Here is a 16483-nt window from a genome sequence, read left to right as displayed (position 1 = left end):
GGATTAACCGGAGACCCACTTCCTTTCCTCTCTCCAAGAAGTACCCAGAAACGAAAATGAATCCCGTCACTATGCCATGTCCTCGCTCCCTGCCTCATATCCAACAACCCATCCCTCACAACAAATCCTCCTCTTCACCATATTTCGGAACCCTGAACCGGGTATCCGCCTTCTTCACCTCCCTCTTACTCTTCCTCTCCCTCTTATCCACTCCCCCAACACACTCATCCCTCGTAACCGTATAATTCCCAAGCATACCGCCAGCAGTACGCTTATTAGAACCCGATTCTCCAGCTCCCGCCTCCTGGTTTCCAGAAACCATCTGAACACCAACACACTGACCAGCAGCAGCACGAGCAGCAACAACCACCTCTCTCCCGGGCCCACCAGCGCCCCTTCTCACATCGCCCCCAAGCAAAACCAGAACCTCCTCAATTACCTCCAACACCCTCATAACCTCGCACGGCAGCGTCCCCTGCGCCCCAAGCCAAAGAAACAAGACGTACAAATGCTCAGCCGGGATATCCAAAGACCCGCGCAGTCCCTCCAGATTATCCTTAAAAAGCGGTGCCAGGAAGCGCAGCGAGGGCAAAAGGTTCGTCAAGTGCGCGCTTAGCTGCGCACACAGGTCGAGGACGCGGTGACCGTCGTGCTGAGCGGCGTCGATGACGAAGAGGATTGGTAGGATGAAGGATCGGAGGGTGAGGATGTAGTGAGTGGCGATTTGGATCTGGAGGGAGGGAGACTCCGGCATAGCCGGTTGAGGAGGCGAAGTAGTAGAGGAGTTACCGGGGGTGGTCAAACTGGGCTGCTGGAAACACGGCAGATCGACAATGTATTTCGGAACATAGACGCCGAATTTCGGCGGCGAGGTGTTTTGCTGGAGCACGGGGTCCCAGTAGGGGCAGTCTTCGCGCGGGATGCCGCGGCGGGAAATGAGGCGTTGGCGGTTGGAGGCGATTTCGTCGAGGAGTTCGGCGTCGGTTTGCCAGTTGGTGGCTGGGTTGCGGGGTGGGTAGGGCCAGGTGGATTGGTGGTGGAGGGGTTCTTCGAGGTTGGGATAGGGGGGGAGGGAGGAGGAAGGGGGTGTTGGCGAGGTAGGATTGCGGGTGGGATGGGTGGGCCAGAGGTAGAGGAGGAGGAGGATGAGGAGGAGAGTGAAGGCGATCCAGATGGGAGACATGACGGTATAATGGGCGGGGGGTAGTGATGGAGGACAGAAAAAGATGTAGAAAAGGCCTCGGATGCAAGTGAGCTGCTGGTAGGCAAGCAGATGTGGAGGCGCAAATGGAAGGCGATGGAGGAATGGTAGGAGGAGGAAAAGCTGGAACCAAGGGCTATGGGGGCGATTTAAGTATGACGGCTCGAGGCTATTGGAACAATAGGATCTCTCACTACGAGACTTCCTGATTGTAAAGTGCAGTCGGACAATAGGAATATTGCGACAATTGAATTCAATAGGGGCAAGGCGTACAATAGTATCCTCTCCGTGGAGACAAAGTTACAACAGGAGAGAAGCCTCTAGAAGATTGTTTTAGCATATGAACAAACATCTTTGGAACTAGATTGGCAGGTACAATAGCTATTGCGTTGCCTTCTTCACTTTTAGTTTGATAGTGTGCAGCCAACTTGGCTCACCGGTGAAAGACGATATCCTCGTATATTGTACTCCACCGCACTTTCGATGCGCACCATGTCACGCTATTCCGAAAACTATCCTCCAACTTGCATCTAAAATACAGAATGTTCCTCTAATCTAAACCATGATTTCCGTCATCTTGATTACGCTTATTGTGTTATTGAGAAGGGTCGGTGTCACCCTGAGAAGCCCAGTAACAATGTCGAAGGCCATATGGTACTATCGAGGTCCTGGGAACTTGCTTAATCTGTCTAGAGAATCCCATTTGTCGAATAAGCAGATACAGAACGCCAGTCGGGTGATGGTCCATATGCTACCTACCCTTAATCTCTCCTCTCCACCGTCCCGTCATTCTTCACTTCCTCCTCAAGCAGAATTTCGTGACCGTCACCCTCATACAGAAATCTCCCTGCTATACTTCCCAGCACAGCTACTAATGCTAGTATCCACCAGGATATGCCTACAATTCCTATGTCCAGACTCCTCCCAAATGTCCATGCAAATATGATAGGTCCGATAGTCCTTGTAAGACTAGATACAGTTTGTCCTATCCCATGCACAGTCCCAAGAACAGAAGGATGTGGAGAGCAGTTGTTGATAAGAATGATCATGCAAGGCAGTGCGAACGTGCGCGCGAAGACTTGAATGAGCAGGACAACGGTGATGCATATCCAGATCAGAAGGCCCGAGACGCCCTCAGGTGGTGGAGTCGTGCTGGGTATGCGGCTAAGAAATGGCGCAAGGGTATACGTGATAGGGAAGAACATCAGGAAGAGCCTATAACACCGAATGGTGCCTAGTCTATGTGATAGGCGCGGGTACAGGAAGAGTTGTAGAGTGATTCCCATGAGTCCGAGGATGGCTCCGGCAAGACCAATACGAGGAGGTGGGAGAGCGAGACCTCCTGTGAAGTGGAAGAACCCATGCGGTTTGAACTTGGGCGGATTCGGTTTCGTCGGATCGTAGCGAGGCGCCGAGAGATAGATATACCACAAAGAGTTGAAAGTTCCGACGTGCATGGCAAGGAGGCCATGAGCTAGAAGCGTCGTGATCAAGTTGCGTGTCCATATTCGACGGAATGGTAACTTCCGCACTCGACTTGGCGGTGTTCCCATATGAGTTTCTGGAAAAGATGGTGTGACAGGTGTATCTTGAAGCTCGACATCGTGAGGATGCGCTGGCAACTGCGTGTACCCATCATTGATGCGCCGACGGCAGAGATACTTACGTATCCAGCGTCCTACACGCAGGCCAGGATCAGGGTTATGCCTCAGAAGTTGGTGAGTCTCTTCGAGGAAGAAAATGATGCCGCAAGCAGAGATGAAGAGGAACACTGCGCTGACGAGGTTCGGAAGAGCGTACGGCCATCTGATCATCCACTGGACCCCAGACTTGCCTCCTAGCAGGGAGTTTGGGCCGAAAAGGGCGGGATAGCTTGCTACCGGGTCTGCAAGAATGCCACCTACTCCAAATCAGCGCTGATTTGTCAATTCCAGTTCCTGCCTTACCTAGTATGGGTCCTACGATCACCCCGATGTTGAAGGTCATTGGTAGTATACTGAATGCCCGTGACTGATACTTCTTCTCCTTGATTATTTCCGAAATCAAAGTACGCATGACACCAATGTTTCCATTCAGCACTCCACCGAGGCAACGAAAGAGGACAGCCATTCGAAAATTGTGCGAGAATCCAAAGCCGATCATGGAGAACATCGTCCCTAATAGCCCAATCCAGATCACCCTCTTTCTTCCTCCATACTCGGAGTCCGCAAACCTTCCCCACAAAATAGCAGTCACGCACTGTGCTGCGGGGAAAGCGGCATGTATCACGCCAGCCTGATAAGAAATCGTGGAATCCGGTAGATCGGGATCGAATGACCGAAGTTGATAGTAGATGTAGGATCCAAGTGAATTCTGGGTCAAAGGTTCAGACAGACGTGCTAGTACCAGAACCAGAAGCTGGTCTTTGCGTGGCAATGACCGCCAGGATACGGGTGAGTCTTTTCCTGGCCCGCTTGGCTGGCTCTCGTGGTTGGCGTCATCTTGCACGTTGGTGTTCAATGTAAGGTCGCGAGCACGGCCTGCAGAACCAGTTCGACGGTACTGGAAGAAATTCTCATCGGTCGAGTTTTTTCGGTGCTCACTGGAATCGCTTTGCTTTGTTGAACTTGAGGCAGTACTAGAAGACCCCCAATCTTGACGACTGTTGTTGTTGTGAAAAGCGTCTGTAGAGTCTACATTCCACCCAGAGGTATTCGAGGATGTGTTGATTGGAGGATGACTATCGGTCATGAGAAAATAATACAAAACCAATAATCGTCCCGTCTGAAAGACAAGAGCCAACAATGATGGAAAACTAGCCCGAGAGATTGGACAAAAGAAAGCTTATGAGTGAGCGAAGACTTGTGAAGGTTTCGTAACCGGCCATGAACGGAGCCATGCAAGCTGGGATAGATCCCAATGCAAAGTCATGGTGGCGTAGCACGTCTCATTGGTGATAGTGGGTACTCGTCATCCAAGGATGTCCAGGTGCGATGCCGAGGATGATCATTGGCAGTGGTGGGGTTTGTTGTCAACAGAAACACAGTCACGACCAGGAGTGAAACAGCCACTCACTAACGAAGTCATCGGTAGTATTTTATTAGTTGTACAAGCGTATGGAGCTAGGAGAGCACCTTTCAAGGAGAGACGGGTAGAGTCGCCCGGACGGCGGTACGTCACATGCGCATCACGTGATTGACCTAGCAAGCAGACACTGGAACACTTATCAATGAATATAAATAGTTGAAGTATATGTCTTTGGAGCATATTATTTTCTTAAATGGCTTGCATGGTTACTCGCCCGGCTACGTTGTTTTGCTCAATTGCTAGTGACGCAATTTCCCCTCTCCAACCGAACCTCAGTTGTCTGGGTGGTATTCGCGCCTTATGTCCTCAACAACACACAATCCTCCACCCAAACCCCCAAACCCTACGGTATTCTGCACATTTTTGCTCTGTTTTCATACTCTCGCGCGCCGTGACTCTCTTCTATATGCGCTTGCCCCCTGTCCCAGCCATAATTCCTGCATTCTACACTTTCTCCAGTGCCACCTCTCGCGCCACATCGAGCAGGCTCCGGAGCGTCTATACCACACCGCAACGCAGCACACCTCTGCGGTCTATGCCCACTATACCCTTTCTCGGCGCACTCTTCGGTTCTAGCTCATCTAAAATGTCAGACAATACCTCTTATCCAGTGCAGAAAACGGAAGGCGAGTGGCAAGCTCAATTAAGCCCAGGTATGTCGCAGTTCTCGGCATATGGGACTTCCAACTCTAAGACGTCATGCAGAACAGTTCAGAATCCTCCGTAAGAAAGGCACCGAACCCCCAGGCAGCGGCAAATATGATAAACACTACCCCTCCGCCGGCGTCTATACCTGCTCGGGATGCGATGCGCCACTCTATAAAGCTGATCACAAGTTCGACTCAGGCTGCGGATGGCCGGCATTTTGGGACGCGGTACCTGGGGCCGTGGGGCAAAGATCAGATCCCAGTATGGGCATGATGCGCACGGAGATCGTGTGTAATAATTGTGGCGGACACCTGGGACATATATTCAAGGGAGAGGGTTTTGGAAATCCAAAGGATGAGAGGCATTGTGTGAACAGCATCAGCATAAATTTTAGCCCGGAAGAAAAGAAGGAGTGACTAGATGGCCGTGGTAGGGCCAAGGGAGATGGCAAGTTGTAGATTGTCGTAAGAAATAACATGAATGCGAGCTGGCCTTCACAATCACTGGGTCACTCGCCGAGTGCAAACAATTGAGATCGACCCATTCTTGACCAGCACATGCACACATATCTGCCTCAAGAACGGACTACATCCCGCTCGGCCGGTTTTGAATAAAGGTTCGCCGGTTACAGAACATAGTCCAAGGTCAGTTCGTCCTTATATCAAGCGCCCGAAATGGGAGTGGCTTCAACGTCACGACAGACGTAAGCCACTCACCCGACGCAAAGTTCGTATTTGAGGTAATAGCCCTTGCCAGACGCCAATATTAGCAGGAGCCTTGCCTCCGTTCACTGCAAAGGCTTACAGAGTCTTGGATGCAACATGTCTCCAAAAGCCGAGACTGTAAAATCTCCCAAAGAAAGTCAGAAGTCCCGGACGTAGAATTACTGTCGTTACAAGTGACTGTGGTTATTTATAAGGGCGATATGCTTAAACCCACCCCGCAGACGGTGAAAGTCCCTGCCTCTAATGAAGGCCCAAGCTTGTAGACATCATCTTCTCCTGTCTGTTATTCATATGCAACAGTCTGAAGCGCATTATGCTCCCTGAATTCTGCTGTTCTTGTTTGACCTCTCGGGTCTCCCTCCGCGGGGTTTCTATACAAATGTTGTGCCGGGTCGTCGATTTTTGACGCAGTCCTGACCATTTGCAAGGGTTTAACTGGGAAAGGACAAAGCCAAGAAAAACACTGAGATTACAGTGCACTCTAAGGGTGTCTCATCACCACTGCTACAATACGGCATGGCTTCTGTTGCATGTATACTGGGCCGTTAAGGGCCGCAACATTCAGATAGCCTAGCCTACTTGGTACAAGTAAAGTGAATATGAGGTCGGCAAGCTTTCATTGTAGTACCTTTGTTTTAAAATTAAACCGTAAGTTTTTGGGACATTGGCATGTTATTTAATCGCACAACTGAATGTTCATATATCATCGCTTCATAAATGCGCGGTCACTACCTACCTAGGTACCTCTCGGAGTGAATGTCGTATCACGTGATGTCGTTCCAGTGCGCCACACCCAGTAATTAAAACGAACTCAGCATCATTATACTATGGTACAGCCCTCCAGCCTGTGCATTGCGCGCTGAGCTTTAAGGGCTTTAGGGGCGGCCCTACGGAATGCTTGATCCATCTCGGAATCGGATTGCCAACAACCCTGGGAAGTAGGGGTCGAAACACATAACGGAACCTTGGAATACGGAGTATCTTCAACGGAATATCATCATGAAATCAACTAAACGCTACCTTCCAAGTAACAAGTATCAGAAATGGGATCTTCCTTGATCTATTGAAACAGTCCCCGCCATGTTCGTCGGACGCCCAGCCTCATCCTTCCCAGCCACACCCTTCCCAACCACCCCACGACACCTCTACAAAACTGCTGAGATGGGCAGTAGTCTGGTTCTCCCGTTCCACATACTTACATATTGTCGCTCGATTTTTGTATCGTGCGACTTCAAGAAACTCGAACTTGTGGTGGTTTGAACTTGGGAAAGCGTAGAGGAGCAACTGCTTAATCTACGAGAAGTTTGGACCCGGTTGAGCTGTCAGTGAGACAACTCGCTGTACAACACTACCATCCCGCTGCGAAGAGTATTTCTGCGAATATTTGGTACTCGAGGACTTGAAGAGTATGTGCTTACCGCAACACTTCACATTTTTTCTCCTCTTTCCACTAACTCCGAATTTAGTCACTCCGTATCACCACCCCATCAGCCTTACCTAATAACGCCAAACCACCGGCCTGTTTCAACTGTACCAATTACTTCCACCACCACACCATCTCCTGACCTGCAACATATAAGATGAAGCGCAACATCGTCATCTTTCTCATCATCCTCATCCTCTTCTTCCTCATCGCTCTCATCGGCTACATAATCTACTATCTCCAAACCCGCATGGCAGTCGGCGGCACTGCGTCCAGCGTCTCGGACATGACTGAGGTGTAGACGACTTACCGTTGGCCCTATGGATGGCGACGGCAGCTCGGATTTATACATGCACGGCCAGAAAACAGACGGCAAGAAGGAAGAACGAGTATACGAACTGCACGACGATTACTTAGTATGTACATGGGATACAAGGCGTTTCGGCTGGGCTGGCATAGCGGATAGGCGCTGAAATTGCTGTGTTTGTTTGGAAATTCTTCCCTTTGGCTTTGAATTAATTATTTTGGTGAAGAAATCCTTCTGGGGGGAACTCAATGTGTTATCGCTGGTGGAATACCCAACCGGAAAGCATCATTAAGCGCATTCAATTATGCAACTACACTTCATTTTTCCTTTACCCACTCCGAGGTGATGCTGTTCTCGTTCCGAGGCGTTATAGTCTCCTCTATACAGTCAGCATGCCTATTGTATCACACCTGGATTGCCAATCGTGTCGGCGCCAGACCATGCGTGCGCGCCATAATCCAACTACTGGAGCGATTTGGACAGACGTAGCATTGGAGGTTGACTATCTTATTAATCCACTTGCATAAATGTGACGGACTTGAATTATCCCTCTCAACGATAATCTGGGCCATCAATGATTCTCAACAGGGCCCAGAAGTGCGACGAAAAGGTCTCAGCGAAAGATGGGTATGCAGAATATGGGTTAGAGAAAAGAGCGAGCTTCTTCTCGTCTTCTACGTAAAGTGCTGCACAAGGGCCGCTAGGAAATACATCTTGCTCCACTCAGTCCTTGGCAATTACACCTTTGGGCTCTGGCGGGCGAGGGGCTCTGAATTGATGAGCTCGCGAGAAGACCAGCGTCATCGTGAGCGCTGCAAGAATATGACGTGAGATTCACGGCCAGTCGTTTTCCTCAATTTTCATGGGGGTGTAATCTCTAGTCCTTCAACGAATTGAGTTAGACTCGGGAGCGCGCCACTGTGAGTACCGAATACAGAATATCCGTAACAGCATTTGAAATGGGTAGAAATGTGTGTCAATACACGCTCTTGATGCCTTTGTTGCGGTACAAAAGACCTACATGTCATGCTCATCCGTGGTCCATGAACCGGTCGAGCGGTATGGACTCGACTTTAACGGGGGACGTTACGATGCACCGCACGTAAGGTGTTGAGTTCGAGTGGTTGAGAACTCAAATGGCTACCTAGTGACCAAGTTTGTTCAGTACCAGATTACACCATTGCAACTCAGTAATTCGGAATACATTGACCAGACCGCCGACTGAGCCACTACAATACAAATCCGAAATGTGATCCTCATGACAGCCGAGGACGTACGCCACCAACTAAGCTTTGTATCCATAAAAGCTGCCCATGAGACGCCTTTTGCTCAAACGGTCACCAGGATTGTCGTAGGCAGAAGAAGATGAAAAAGCGCAAGATAGACGAGCAGTTAAAGTGCCAATCACTTGGTACCGGAACCCCCGCCGATTCGGGAGCTCCAAAAAGGATCTAGAGTCATGTTTCACGGAGGTTAATTCTCTGCCATGGCTCAGGACACGGCACCACGGAAGACTTCAGACGTCCTTTTTGAGCTCGTCCCCATTAGTCTCATCTCCCACAGTGAACACGCTGGATTGCAGTCAGTCTATGTCATCTGTAGCAGGTGGCAAACGTACAGATGGCTCTCGTAGTACTCCAGCATTTTCTGTGGGCACTTCTGATACACTTGGCGAAGTGGATGTTGGGTTTTCTTGCCGTTCCGCCAGGTGAGAAGTGCAAAGCGCTCTGTCTGTCCTGTCTTGGTGTCCTCATTCTGAATAACCGTATCGATGAAGTCAACGTCATTCTCCCAGGAACCGGGGGGTGGGGACCATTCCGTTTCTTTCTTCAGGCGTTTCGAGGTGGATGTGGGCGTAGCGGTCTCGGCTTCTTCAGCTCCGGATTTGCGGCCCTTTCTCTTCTTTCCCTTCCCTATATCAGGTCGCCCGCCGATCTCCTCCCAGTACTCATTGAGTACGTCCGCCGCACCCTCGCTGGGCCTCGTTAGTCGCGCCCGCATCCAGAGAAATATGCGCCTTACAGATTCGCTTCTGGCTCCCAAGTCCTGTCTTTCGGGTCATCATAACCCTGCCATTTTACGTCGTATAGCACCACGCCCTAGATCGGTCAATGAACGGCGCGTAGCTTCGCTTATGTTGCCATCACCTACTTTCTGAATCTTGTGGCCCACGATCTTCTCTACTACATATCTGCAAATGTCTCAGCACGCCTCATATCACCCATGGCACAAGTTTGTTTACTCGTCCTCTTCGTCCTCTTCGCCCTCTTCGTCCTCTTCGCCCTCTTCTTCATCTTCGTCATTTTCCTGCTGCGCTGCATCGGTAGGAGCATCCTTGGTGCGGTAGGGAATCTCTTCTTCGCCGGACGAAACGTCGTTTTCCTCGTCAGAGAGAGCGGCTGCGCGTCGTTAGTAGATGCGCTCAGCTCTCCCAGCATACCGCACGAAGCGGGTAGACTCACGCGGCATGGTGTATTCCGGATTTCGCCAGAAGTGTGCCAATGGACTGGGTTCGGGAAGAAAATGCGACCCTCGAGGAGCGGCGTAATGCTCTCAAGATAATGGTGAGGGTGAGGGTGAGTGTGGGCGGAGGAGTACTGAGTGAAATCGGGAGGTTGCAGCTTCACGGCGCGTTGACCTGCGCGTGGTGCACGGACCCGTTAATGCCAAGACTGGGGAGACTGCGAAATTTCGACATCGAATGGTAAAGGTCCAAACGGGTGTTTACGCTTTAGAATCACACATTGCTCGTATCGCAGCGGCACCTCTGCGTGAACCATATATTGGCGTATCCCCAGCCTCTGCTTCACCTCAAGCTGTCGAATCAATCCCGCCCCGGGATCCTCAGCAATCATGGCAATGCGTGAGTGTCCAGGCAGCTCCTCAACCCACCTTCAACAGAAGGTACCTATAGTTTCAGAGCTTTTATGCTGACCTTCGATTCCCTAGAAATTGATATGTCTAACGGTACGCTCCACATCGTCACAAACTCCACTACCCCGCACACCCTCGACCAAACCACTGACTGAGGTTACGATAGCCCAGGTGTTGAAGGATGAGTCAGGAAGGCCATTCATCGTTGTCAGAGAGTATGTGACGCACATTGAGTATAAATTCTGGTATCGACTGTCGGAGTACTGACAGGCTATAGTCAGGGCAAAAAGAAGCGGCAACATGGCGTTGAGGCGGTCAAATCACATATTTTGGCTGCGAGGACAGTGGCGAACATTGTCAAAACTTCTCTGGTATGATGCGGCAAATGAGTCTGAGGAACACGGCGGCTTACGGCTGTGCAGGGCCCTCGGGGCTTGGACAAAATCCTGATTTCACCGGACGGCGATATCACGGTTACGAACGACGGAGCAACTATCCTATCACAGATGGAAATCTCGAACCATGTTGCGAAACTTCTTGTGGAACTCTCGAAATCGCAGGATGAGGAAATCGGAGATGGAACCACTGGTGTCGTAGTGCTTGCAGGAGCCCTCCTCGAACAGGCCGCAGACCTCATCGACAAGGGCATCCACCCTATCCGGATTGCAGACGGATACGATCAGGCTTGTGAGGTTGCTGTGGCGAAGCTGGACGAAATTGCGGACGAGATCCGGTACTCGCCGGAGAACACCGAGGAGCTTTTCAAAGTAGCAAAGACGAGTTTGGGCAGCAAGATCGTCTCGAAAGCCCACGATCACTTCGCAAAAATTGCCGTGGATGCAGTGCTATCGGTCGCCGATCTCGAGCGCAAAGATGTGGACTTCGAACTCATCAAAGTGGATGGCAAGGTTGGAGGCGCATTGGAGGACACATTGCTCGTGAAGGGTGTCATAATAGACAAGGATTTCTCTCACCCCCAGATGCCTTCAGAAGTCAAGGACGCAAAGCTCGCCATTTTGACATGCGCATTCGAGCCCCCGAAGCCGAAGACAAAACATAAATTGGACATCACCTCCGTCGAGGAGTTCAAGAAGTTGCAGAATTACGAGCAGACCAAGTTTACGGAGATGATTGAGCGGATCAAAGATACTGGCGCAAACGTGGTGATATGCCAGTGGGGTTTCGATGATGAGGCCAACCATCTGCTCCTTACCAACCACCTCCCTGCTGTGCGGTGGGTCGGCGGACCCGAAATTGAGCTCGTCGCCATCGCAACGAACGGCCGCATCGTCCCCAGGTTCGAGGATCTCAGCCCTGAAAAGCTTGGAACGGCGGGCATCGTCCGAGAGATGACTTTCGGAACAACGCGAGATAAGATGCTTGTCATTGAGGAGTGCGCGAATACTCGGGCGGTCACCGTCTTTGTACGAGGTAGCAACAAGATGGTGCGTGGTCTTTCATCCGCTTCTTATTGGTGTCGTGCTTACCCGCACTCGTGGTTTTGATATTACTGCATACTACTGCATATGTGGCTAACATACTTTGCAGATTATCGATGAGGCCAAGCGGTCATTGCATGATGCCCTTTGCGTCGTGCGGAATCTCGTCGTAGACAACCGCATCGTCTATGGAGGTGGTGCTGCTGAGATCGCTTGCTCATTAGCCGTGGAGGATGCTGCTGTGAAGGTGACCAATACTGGATTGCATGCTTCTCATTCGTGTGCTGACATCGAACCAGAGTCCCGGTCTTGAGCAGTACGCAATGCGCGCCTTTGCTGAGGCATTAGATTCGGTCCCGATGGCGCTAGCTGAGAACTCTGGCCTCCGCCCAATTGAAACACTGGCGAATATCAAGTCCCGGCAAGCCAAGGAGAAGAACTCAAGACTAGGTGTCGACTGTATGCAAACGGGTAGCAACGGTGAGTACCTCGCCCATATTTCCTCATGTAACAGTTCGTCTCTCTATCGTTGCATCTCATTTGTTGCCGTTCTCTTCACCGCCATGAGCTCCGTTGGTAGCGTGCCGGATTCGCCGTCATGCATGGTCACACCTGGTTGTACATGGTTATGAAGAATCCACCTTCACTCCATGTACTATCTGCGTTTCCTTGTTTGTCAATCTTTCAACGATCAGAATCGCTTTCATGGGACGTTCGAGCCATCATCGCCCTTATGCATATGGGCGCTGTTGCATTGGCTATGTGGTTTCTTCAACCTCATCTGAACGTTCGCTAATATTTACTCGCTGCAGACATGAAAGACCATTTCGTCATCGATCCTTTGATCTCCAAGAGACAACAGCTGTTGTTGGCGACACAACTGTGCAGAATGGTGCTCAAGGTGCGTTACTCGCTTTTCTCCTTGTCACAGCTCTGCAATTTGCCATCTTATGTCCCGTCTCCAACCCAAACCTTTCTTGCGCAGGTGAATGGTTGCGGGGATGGAGAAAGGGCGAACAGGCGACGCCAGTATGCGTGTGCCGTTACACAAAGGCACGCTCGCACGATTGGGCAGCGACGCCAACGAGTGCTTTGTTACACCTTCTTCCACTCGTTCCAAGTACAATCAAGAGTATTACTAACGAGATGCGATAGGTCAATAATGTTATCATCGCGGGCAGCGATGACAATGAGTTTTAGACGGCGGGGGCGATTGTGACTGTGAGCAGGCAGAGTAGCAATACACGCTGTTGATCCAAAACCGAAGGAGGAATGTACCAATGACTGATGACTTGTGTTCATTGACTCTTCCACACGCACTGTAAATATTACTACTAGACTACCATTGTGTGCGCTGTGGGACTAATAATGCTATGTGTCGCACAATTGGCATAGTGGACATCCCCGGTCGATTACAAGCGCAGAAGAGATTGCCGGTATGCGGATTCAAAAGAATTGGCATCACATATAATTAGTGAGAGTTCGTAGAAGATGAATGCGTGTGCCGGCTTGCCCCTTGCGTCTCTGCATCCAATGTGACGACTGCCGCAGAATGCTATACCTAGTGTAATTGTAAAAAGCAAGGGATTCGGTCTGACATATACTGTCGCTAAGAGATTTAACACCTTTGAATCTAGAGGCAAGGTTTCCGAACAAGCAAGCGAGAAAGGGAGTTTTGTATTGCGAGTAGCATCGATGGAATTGCTGCTGAGACTGTAGAAGCGATTTTCCGTACAAACTCCGTCAGAACACAGGCGCGGGATATTCATGCTCACATTCAAAAAACCAATCTACATACAGCTAGCGCTTCGAGGTCGCGCGGAATGGAAGCGAGAAGGAGTACTGTCTCTCCGCCCTTGCAGTGAACGAAAGACCACTGCTTGATTGGAACTCTACACTCATTCCTTCCGGCGTAAACTTCTAGCAACTCGAAACGGAATTTAGGCAAACTACATTAGAAGCTCCTGTCCGACGTACATCTAAGCTGGCAATACTGATATCTCGAAGAAGCCTAGACAAAAGAGTGTAACTGTCTACAAACCCGGCAAGTTGCTCTGTTCGCTCTTCTTCTTTTGTATAATAGAGAAAATTCAGAAACACCAACATGCATCTAAAGTCATATTTTAAGACCAGCGAGGAGACTGCGTCAACTTTCTTCAACTCAGCCCCATGATCCCTATCGCAACTGTGGTTGCAGGGGCGAGTTTTGTATATTGCCACCGAAGTTGGCGCAATATGTCCCTAAACCCTTTAAAGATGCACTCTAGCAGAACCGGCACCAACGAGCATCTACAAATGTACATAGCACTGCACTCGTGGAACTATATCGGCCGTAGCAACCATCCCGCGTCCAGATACACGATTCTCTATTACACATCCAACCCGCAGTATTACAATACCATACATACCCACTATCTCCACTATGCAGCCTTCAGTTTCCCTGTCTCGCGCTTCCCGTCCGCTCCGCTACACATAGGTACCCGACAAATGCCCCCACACACTATCCACCTCAGATGCAACGTGGAGGACCTCACCCAGCATCCGATGTCACAAGCTTTCATCCCAACCCTGAGTGGATCTCTCCTAGGCCGCCGCGGCGTTGCCGGAAACGACGTTAACCCACGGTTCGGCTCCGGCCGGCGATTCGCCGAACCGATCGGTGTTGATTTCTCTAGCAGGGTTTTAGTCTCTTCCCCCCTCAAGTTTAAGTCTCAACGCGCGCCCAACGTGGGAATTTTTCTTTTCTCGGTCCTATCATGTGGGTCTAGGGGTGTTGGGCTGAAAAAAAGGGGACACCGACGGCTGCGAGGGTCGGCAGAAAACGGCAGTTGGGAATTCTCCAATCTACGTCTTGGCGGTTTCGTACCAGGTACTACCAAGTGTACGTCGAATAGACTAGTACCTTAATTAAGCTAGGGGGGATGTGTATGCATGCAGCCGAGTAGGCGGCGAAGTCTGACAGTTGTGTTCTACTGTGTTTTCTTCTGGCATAGGGGATCCAACTTTGAGGCTGTGAACACTGCCATTGATCTGAAGGATGTGCACATGTTGCAGCAATTCTCGCATTCAAGATGTCACGTATAGGTGATTTCGACCTGTTCCGAGCAGCTGATGAGACTGCGAACGCCCAAGTGCGATGTATTATTGGGAGTAGCGGTGAGATCCAAAGGTCCACCCATTCGATGAAGTGCCCAACCAAACAACCCACAACTGCAGACACTGTTCTTCCTCGGTTCTACTCTCATTGGGTTAGCAGATCTACCTGCTGGTGAATCTTCTACCGCTCTCCGATCTCACTTACTGCTACCCTAGTATGTATGTAATTGCCTTAAGCTTGACAAACGACGGAGCATGCTTACGAAAAGTTTAAGGAAGACTAACCCAGAACAAAGCGGTAAAACTAGTGCACGATTTTTCTTCCCGAGCTACTGTACAGTAGTCTTGCATAGCCAATAGAATATCCGCAATAGACGTACGGAGTACACTAAGCCTGCGCAATGCAGGATGCAATGTCCATCCCGCGGCCGTGGAACAAGTATGTAAGCTTAAGGAAAAAACCGTGCAGGGTGCAGACTTTTCACAAAACCTCGGGGCGTGGGCGCTCATTCCAGTGCGGAACCCTTTTTTGAGCGGAGAAAAGAGAAAAGAAAAAAGTGAAAAATTCTGCATGAGAAATGAAACGGTTACCATACCGTGTTGATGAGCGGCCGGATCTCCACATCTCCACTGTCCTGTGCTTTCTACCCTAGGGTACAACTGCAACATCTGATCTCGTCTGTTGGGCACCGATGCACACACCATCTGTACAGTAAAAAGTAAAAAGGACAGGCTCTGAAGAAACGTCGGCCGAAGACTGACTGGACCCTGCATAGAAGTCGGGTACGGATACCGGGTCTCTCCTTTTGCTTTCGGATTGGCGACTACATTTTACACTGTCCGAATGTGCATGCCGCGGTTAGCTTACCGTGTACCTTTGATGGTGCTGGGATATAGCGTTCGGTCGTGGTGAACCAACATACTGCTACGGTAAAATTCTTGACGTGATTCTTCTCAACAAAAGTACTATCCACGGCGCAGCCCAAAAAAACATCCGTCCATCAATCCCCATCAATCCCCATCCATCTCCATCACTCGGTTAAGATCGGCAAACTGCGTCCTCGGCATTTCCGTCCAAACCTTTCCTCCACGCCGAATCAAGGAATTCCCTCCATGCTCCACCACGTGCGAATCACCGACGATCCCCTCCACTTTTCGAACTCGCGGACCAAGAACCAGGATCAGGCTCGGACATATCCGATGCACGCGGAGGTATGTGGAGCTGAGCCGTGCTTTTCTAGCTTTTCTAGAAACCTTCCTTTTGATGGAAAAGTGGGTAACCCCCTCTGAGTCTGTTGGGCGGTTGACATCATGGTGCGGAATTTGCTCCTGGTGGGCAGGTGGTGGCAGTACACAGTAGTGGAGTCTACGTGATGCGGCGCGCGAATGCAAGGTCGTATTGCTTGTACTTCTTCCTTGCGTGCATACCACCTTGCGGCAGAGTTGGAGAATAGTGGGTTTAGTTGAGTTTTTGCCTGGTTTCTGGAAATCAACGGCTTGTGGAGTCGGTGCTGTCTACGTGGCGAGGCAGGCATGCAACTCCGTCCTTCTCACCATCAAGCTCTGCACCGTTCTTTCATACTAGTGATACACAGTCGAGAGTACTGTGTACTGTGGTATCAGGGGTAAGTATTCAACATTCGCCACCCAGGAGCCAGGGGCAGGGCACGGGCCATGGAACTGGAGAGAATCAGCCAAGGTTCA

At 50.4% G+C, this 16483-nt stretch overlaps 6 protein-coding genes across 6 annotated transcripts; 2 read left to right on the top strand and 4 right to left on the bottom strand.

Annotated features, from left to right (window-relative positions):
* Positions 1-31: 31 nt before the first annotated feature.
* On the bottom strand, positions 32-1183 carry EI97DRAFT_475159 (uncharacterized protein; the record flags this gene model as incomplete). The annotated part of the gene is made up of 1 exon (XM_033801912.1): positions 32-1183. One exon carries the CDS (start codon positions 1181-1183, stop codon positions 116-118), a length of 1068 nt encoding a protein of 355 aa, XP_033652847.1. The 3' UTR covers positions 32-115.
* Positions 1184-1655: 472 nt separating this feature from the next.
* On the bottom strand, positions 1656-4287 carry EI97DRAFT_420263 (MFS general substrate transporter). Its single transcript, XM_033797023.1, has 2 exons — positions 3148-4287; positions 1656-3101 (listed from the first exon to the last, which is right to left on the bottom strand). Exons 1-2 carry the CDS (start codon positions 3929-3931, stop codon positions 1963-1965), a joined length of 1923 nt encoding a protein of 640 aa, XP_033652846.1. The 5' UTR covers positions 3932-4287; the 3' UTR covers positions 1656-1962.
* Positions 4288-4802: 515 nt separating this feature from the next.
* Positions 4803-5331, top strand: EI97DRAFT_379189 (peptide methionine sulfoxide reductase msrA/msrB; the record flags this gene model as incomplete). The annotated part of the gene is made up of 2 exons (XM_033795697.1): positions 4803-4920; positions 4973-5331. The coding sequence occupies 2 exons, from the start codon at positions 4803-4805 to the stop codon at positions 5329-5331; spliced, it is 477 nt and encodes a 158-aa protein (XP_033652845.1).
* Positions 5332-7078: 1747 nt separating this feature from the next.
* On the bottom strand, positions 7079-7516 carry EI97DRAFT_71999 (uncharacterized protein). Its single transcript, XM_033803028.1, has one exon. The coding sequence runs from the start codon at positions 7413-7415 to the stop codon at positions 7134-7136; it is 282 nt and encodes a 93-aa protein (XP_033652844.1). The 5' UTR covers positions 7416-7516; the 3' UTR covers positions 7079-7133.
* Positions 7517-8479: 963 nt separating this feature from the next.
* On the bottom strand, positions 8480-9968 carry EI97DRAFT_501915 (uncharacterized protein). Its single transcript, XM_033802728.1, has 6 exons — positions 9833-9968; positions 9613-9769; positions 9522-9561; positions 9393-9469; positions 8989-9345; positions 8480-8941 (listed from the first exon to the last, which is right to left on the bottom strand). Exons 1-6 carry the CDS (start codon positions 9837-9839, stop codon positions 8887-8889), a joined length of 693 nt encoding a protein of 230 aa, XP_033652843.1. The 5' UTR covers positions 9840-9968; the 3' UTR covers positions 8480-8886.
* A 112-nt stretch (positions 9969-10080) lies between these two features.
* On the top strand, positions 10081-13162 carry EI97DRAFT_434175 (uncharacterized protein). Its single transcript, XM_033798557.1, has 9 exons — positions 10081-10233; positions 10320-10337; positions 10411-10459; positions 10522-10615; positions 10667-11689; positions 11793-11930; positions 11983-12163; positions 12496-12584; positions 12839-13162. The coding sequence occupies exons 1-9, from the start codon at positions 10224-10226 to the stop codon at positions 12881-12883; spliced, it is 1647 nt and encodes a 548-aa protein (XP_033652842.1). The 5' UTR covers positions 10081-10223; the 3' UTR covers positions 12884-13162.
* The last annotated feature ends 3321 nt before the right edge of the window (positions 13163-16483 follow it).

This window comes from Westerdykella ornata, assembly GCF_010094085.1.
Source record: "Westerdykella ornata strain CBS 379.55 unplaced genomic scaffold EI97scaffold_14, whole genome shotgun sequence".
NCBI lineage: Eukaryota > Fungi > Ascomycota > Dothideomycetes > Pleosporales > Sporormiaceae > Westerdykella > Westerdykella ornata.
The sequence above is the reverse complement of the archived record's forward strand: the minus strand, read 5'-3'. Positions and strand labels throughout refer to the sequence as shown.

Bases quoted from the DNA above. Each gene is read 5' to 3' on its own strand.
- EI97DRAFT_420263 (XM_033797023.1), bottom strand. From the start codon at position 3,931: ATGACCGATAGTCATCCTCCAATCAACACATCCTCGAATACCTCTGGG. The intron at 3,102-3,147 runs GTAAGGCAGGAA...GATTTGGAGTAG, and splicing joins GATCGTAGGACCCATACTAG to GTGGCATTCTTGCAGACCCG.
- EI97DRAFT_71999 (XM_033803028.1), bottom strand. From the start codon at position 7,415: ATGTATAAATCCGAGCTGCCGTCGCCATCCATAGGGCCAACGGTAAGT.
- EI97DRAFT_501915 (XM_033802728.1), bottom strand. The intron at 9,562-9,612 runs GTAAACAAACTT...AGACATTTGCAG, and splicing joins GAAGAGGACGAAGAGGACGA to ATATGTAGTAGAGAAGATCG. The intron at 8,942-8,988 runs GTACGTTTGCCA...ACTGCAATCCAG, and splicing joins GAGTACTACGAGAGCCATCT to CGTGTTCACTGTGGGAGATG.
- EI97DRAFT_434175 (XM_033798557.1), top strand. The intron at 10,460-10,521 runs GTATGTGACGCA...GACAGGCTATAG, and splicing joins CCATTCATCGTTGTCAGAGA to TCAGGGCAAAAAGAAGCGGC. The intron at 11,931-11,982 runs GTGACCAATACT...ACATCGAACCAG, and splicing joins TGGAGGATGCTGCTGTGAAG to AGTCCCGGTCTTGAGCAGTA.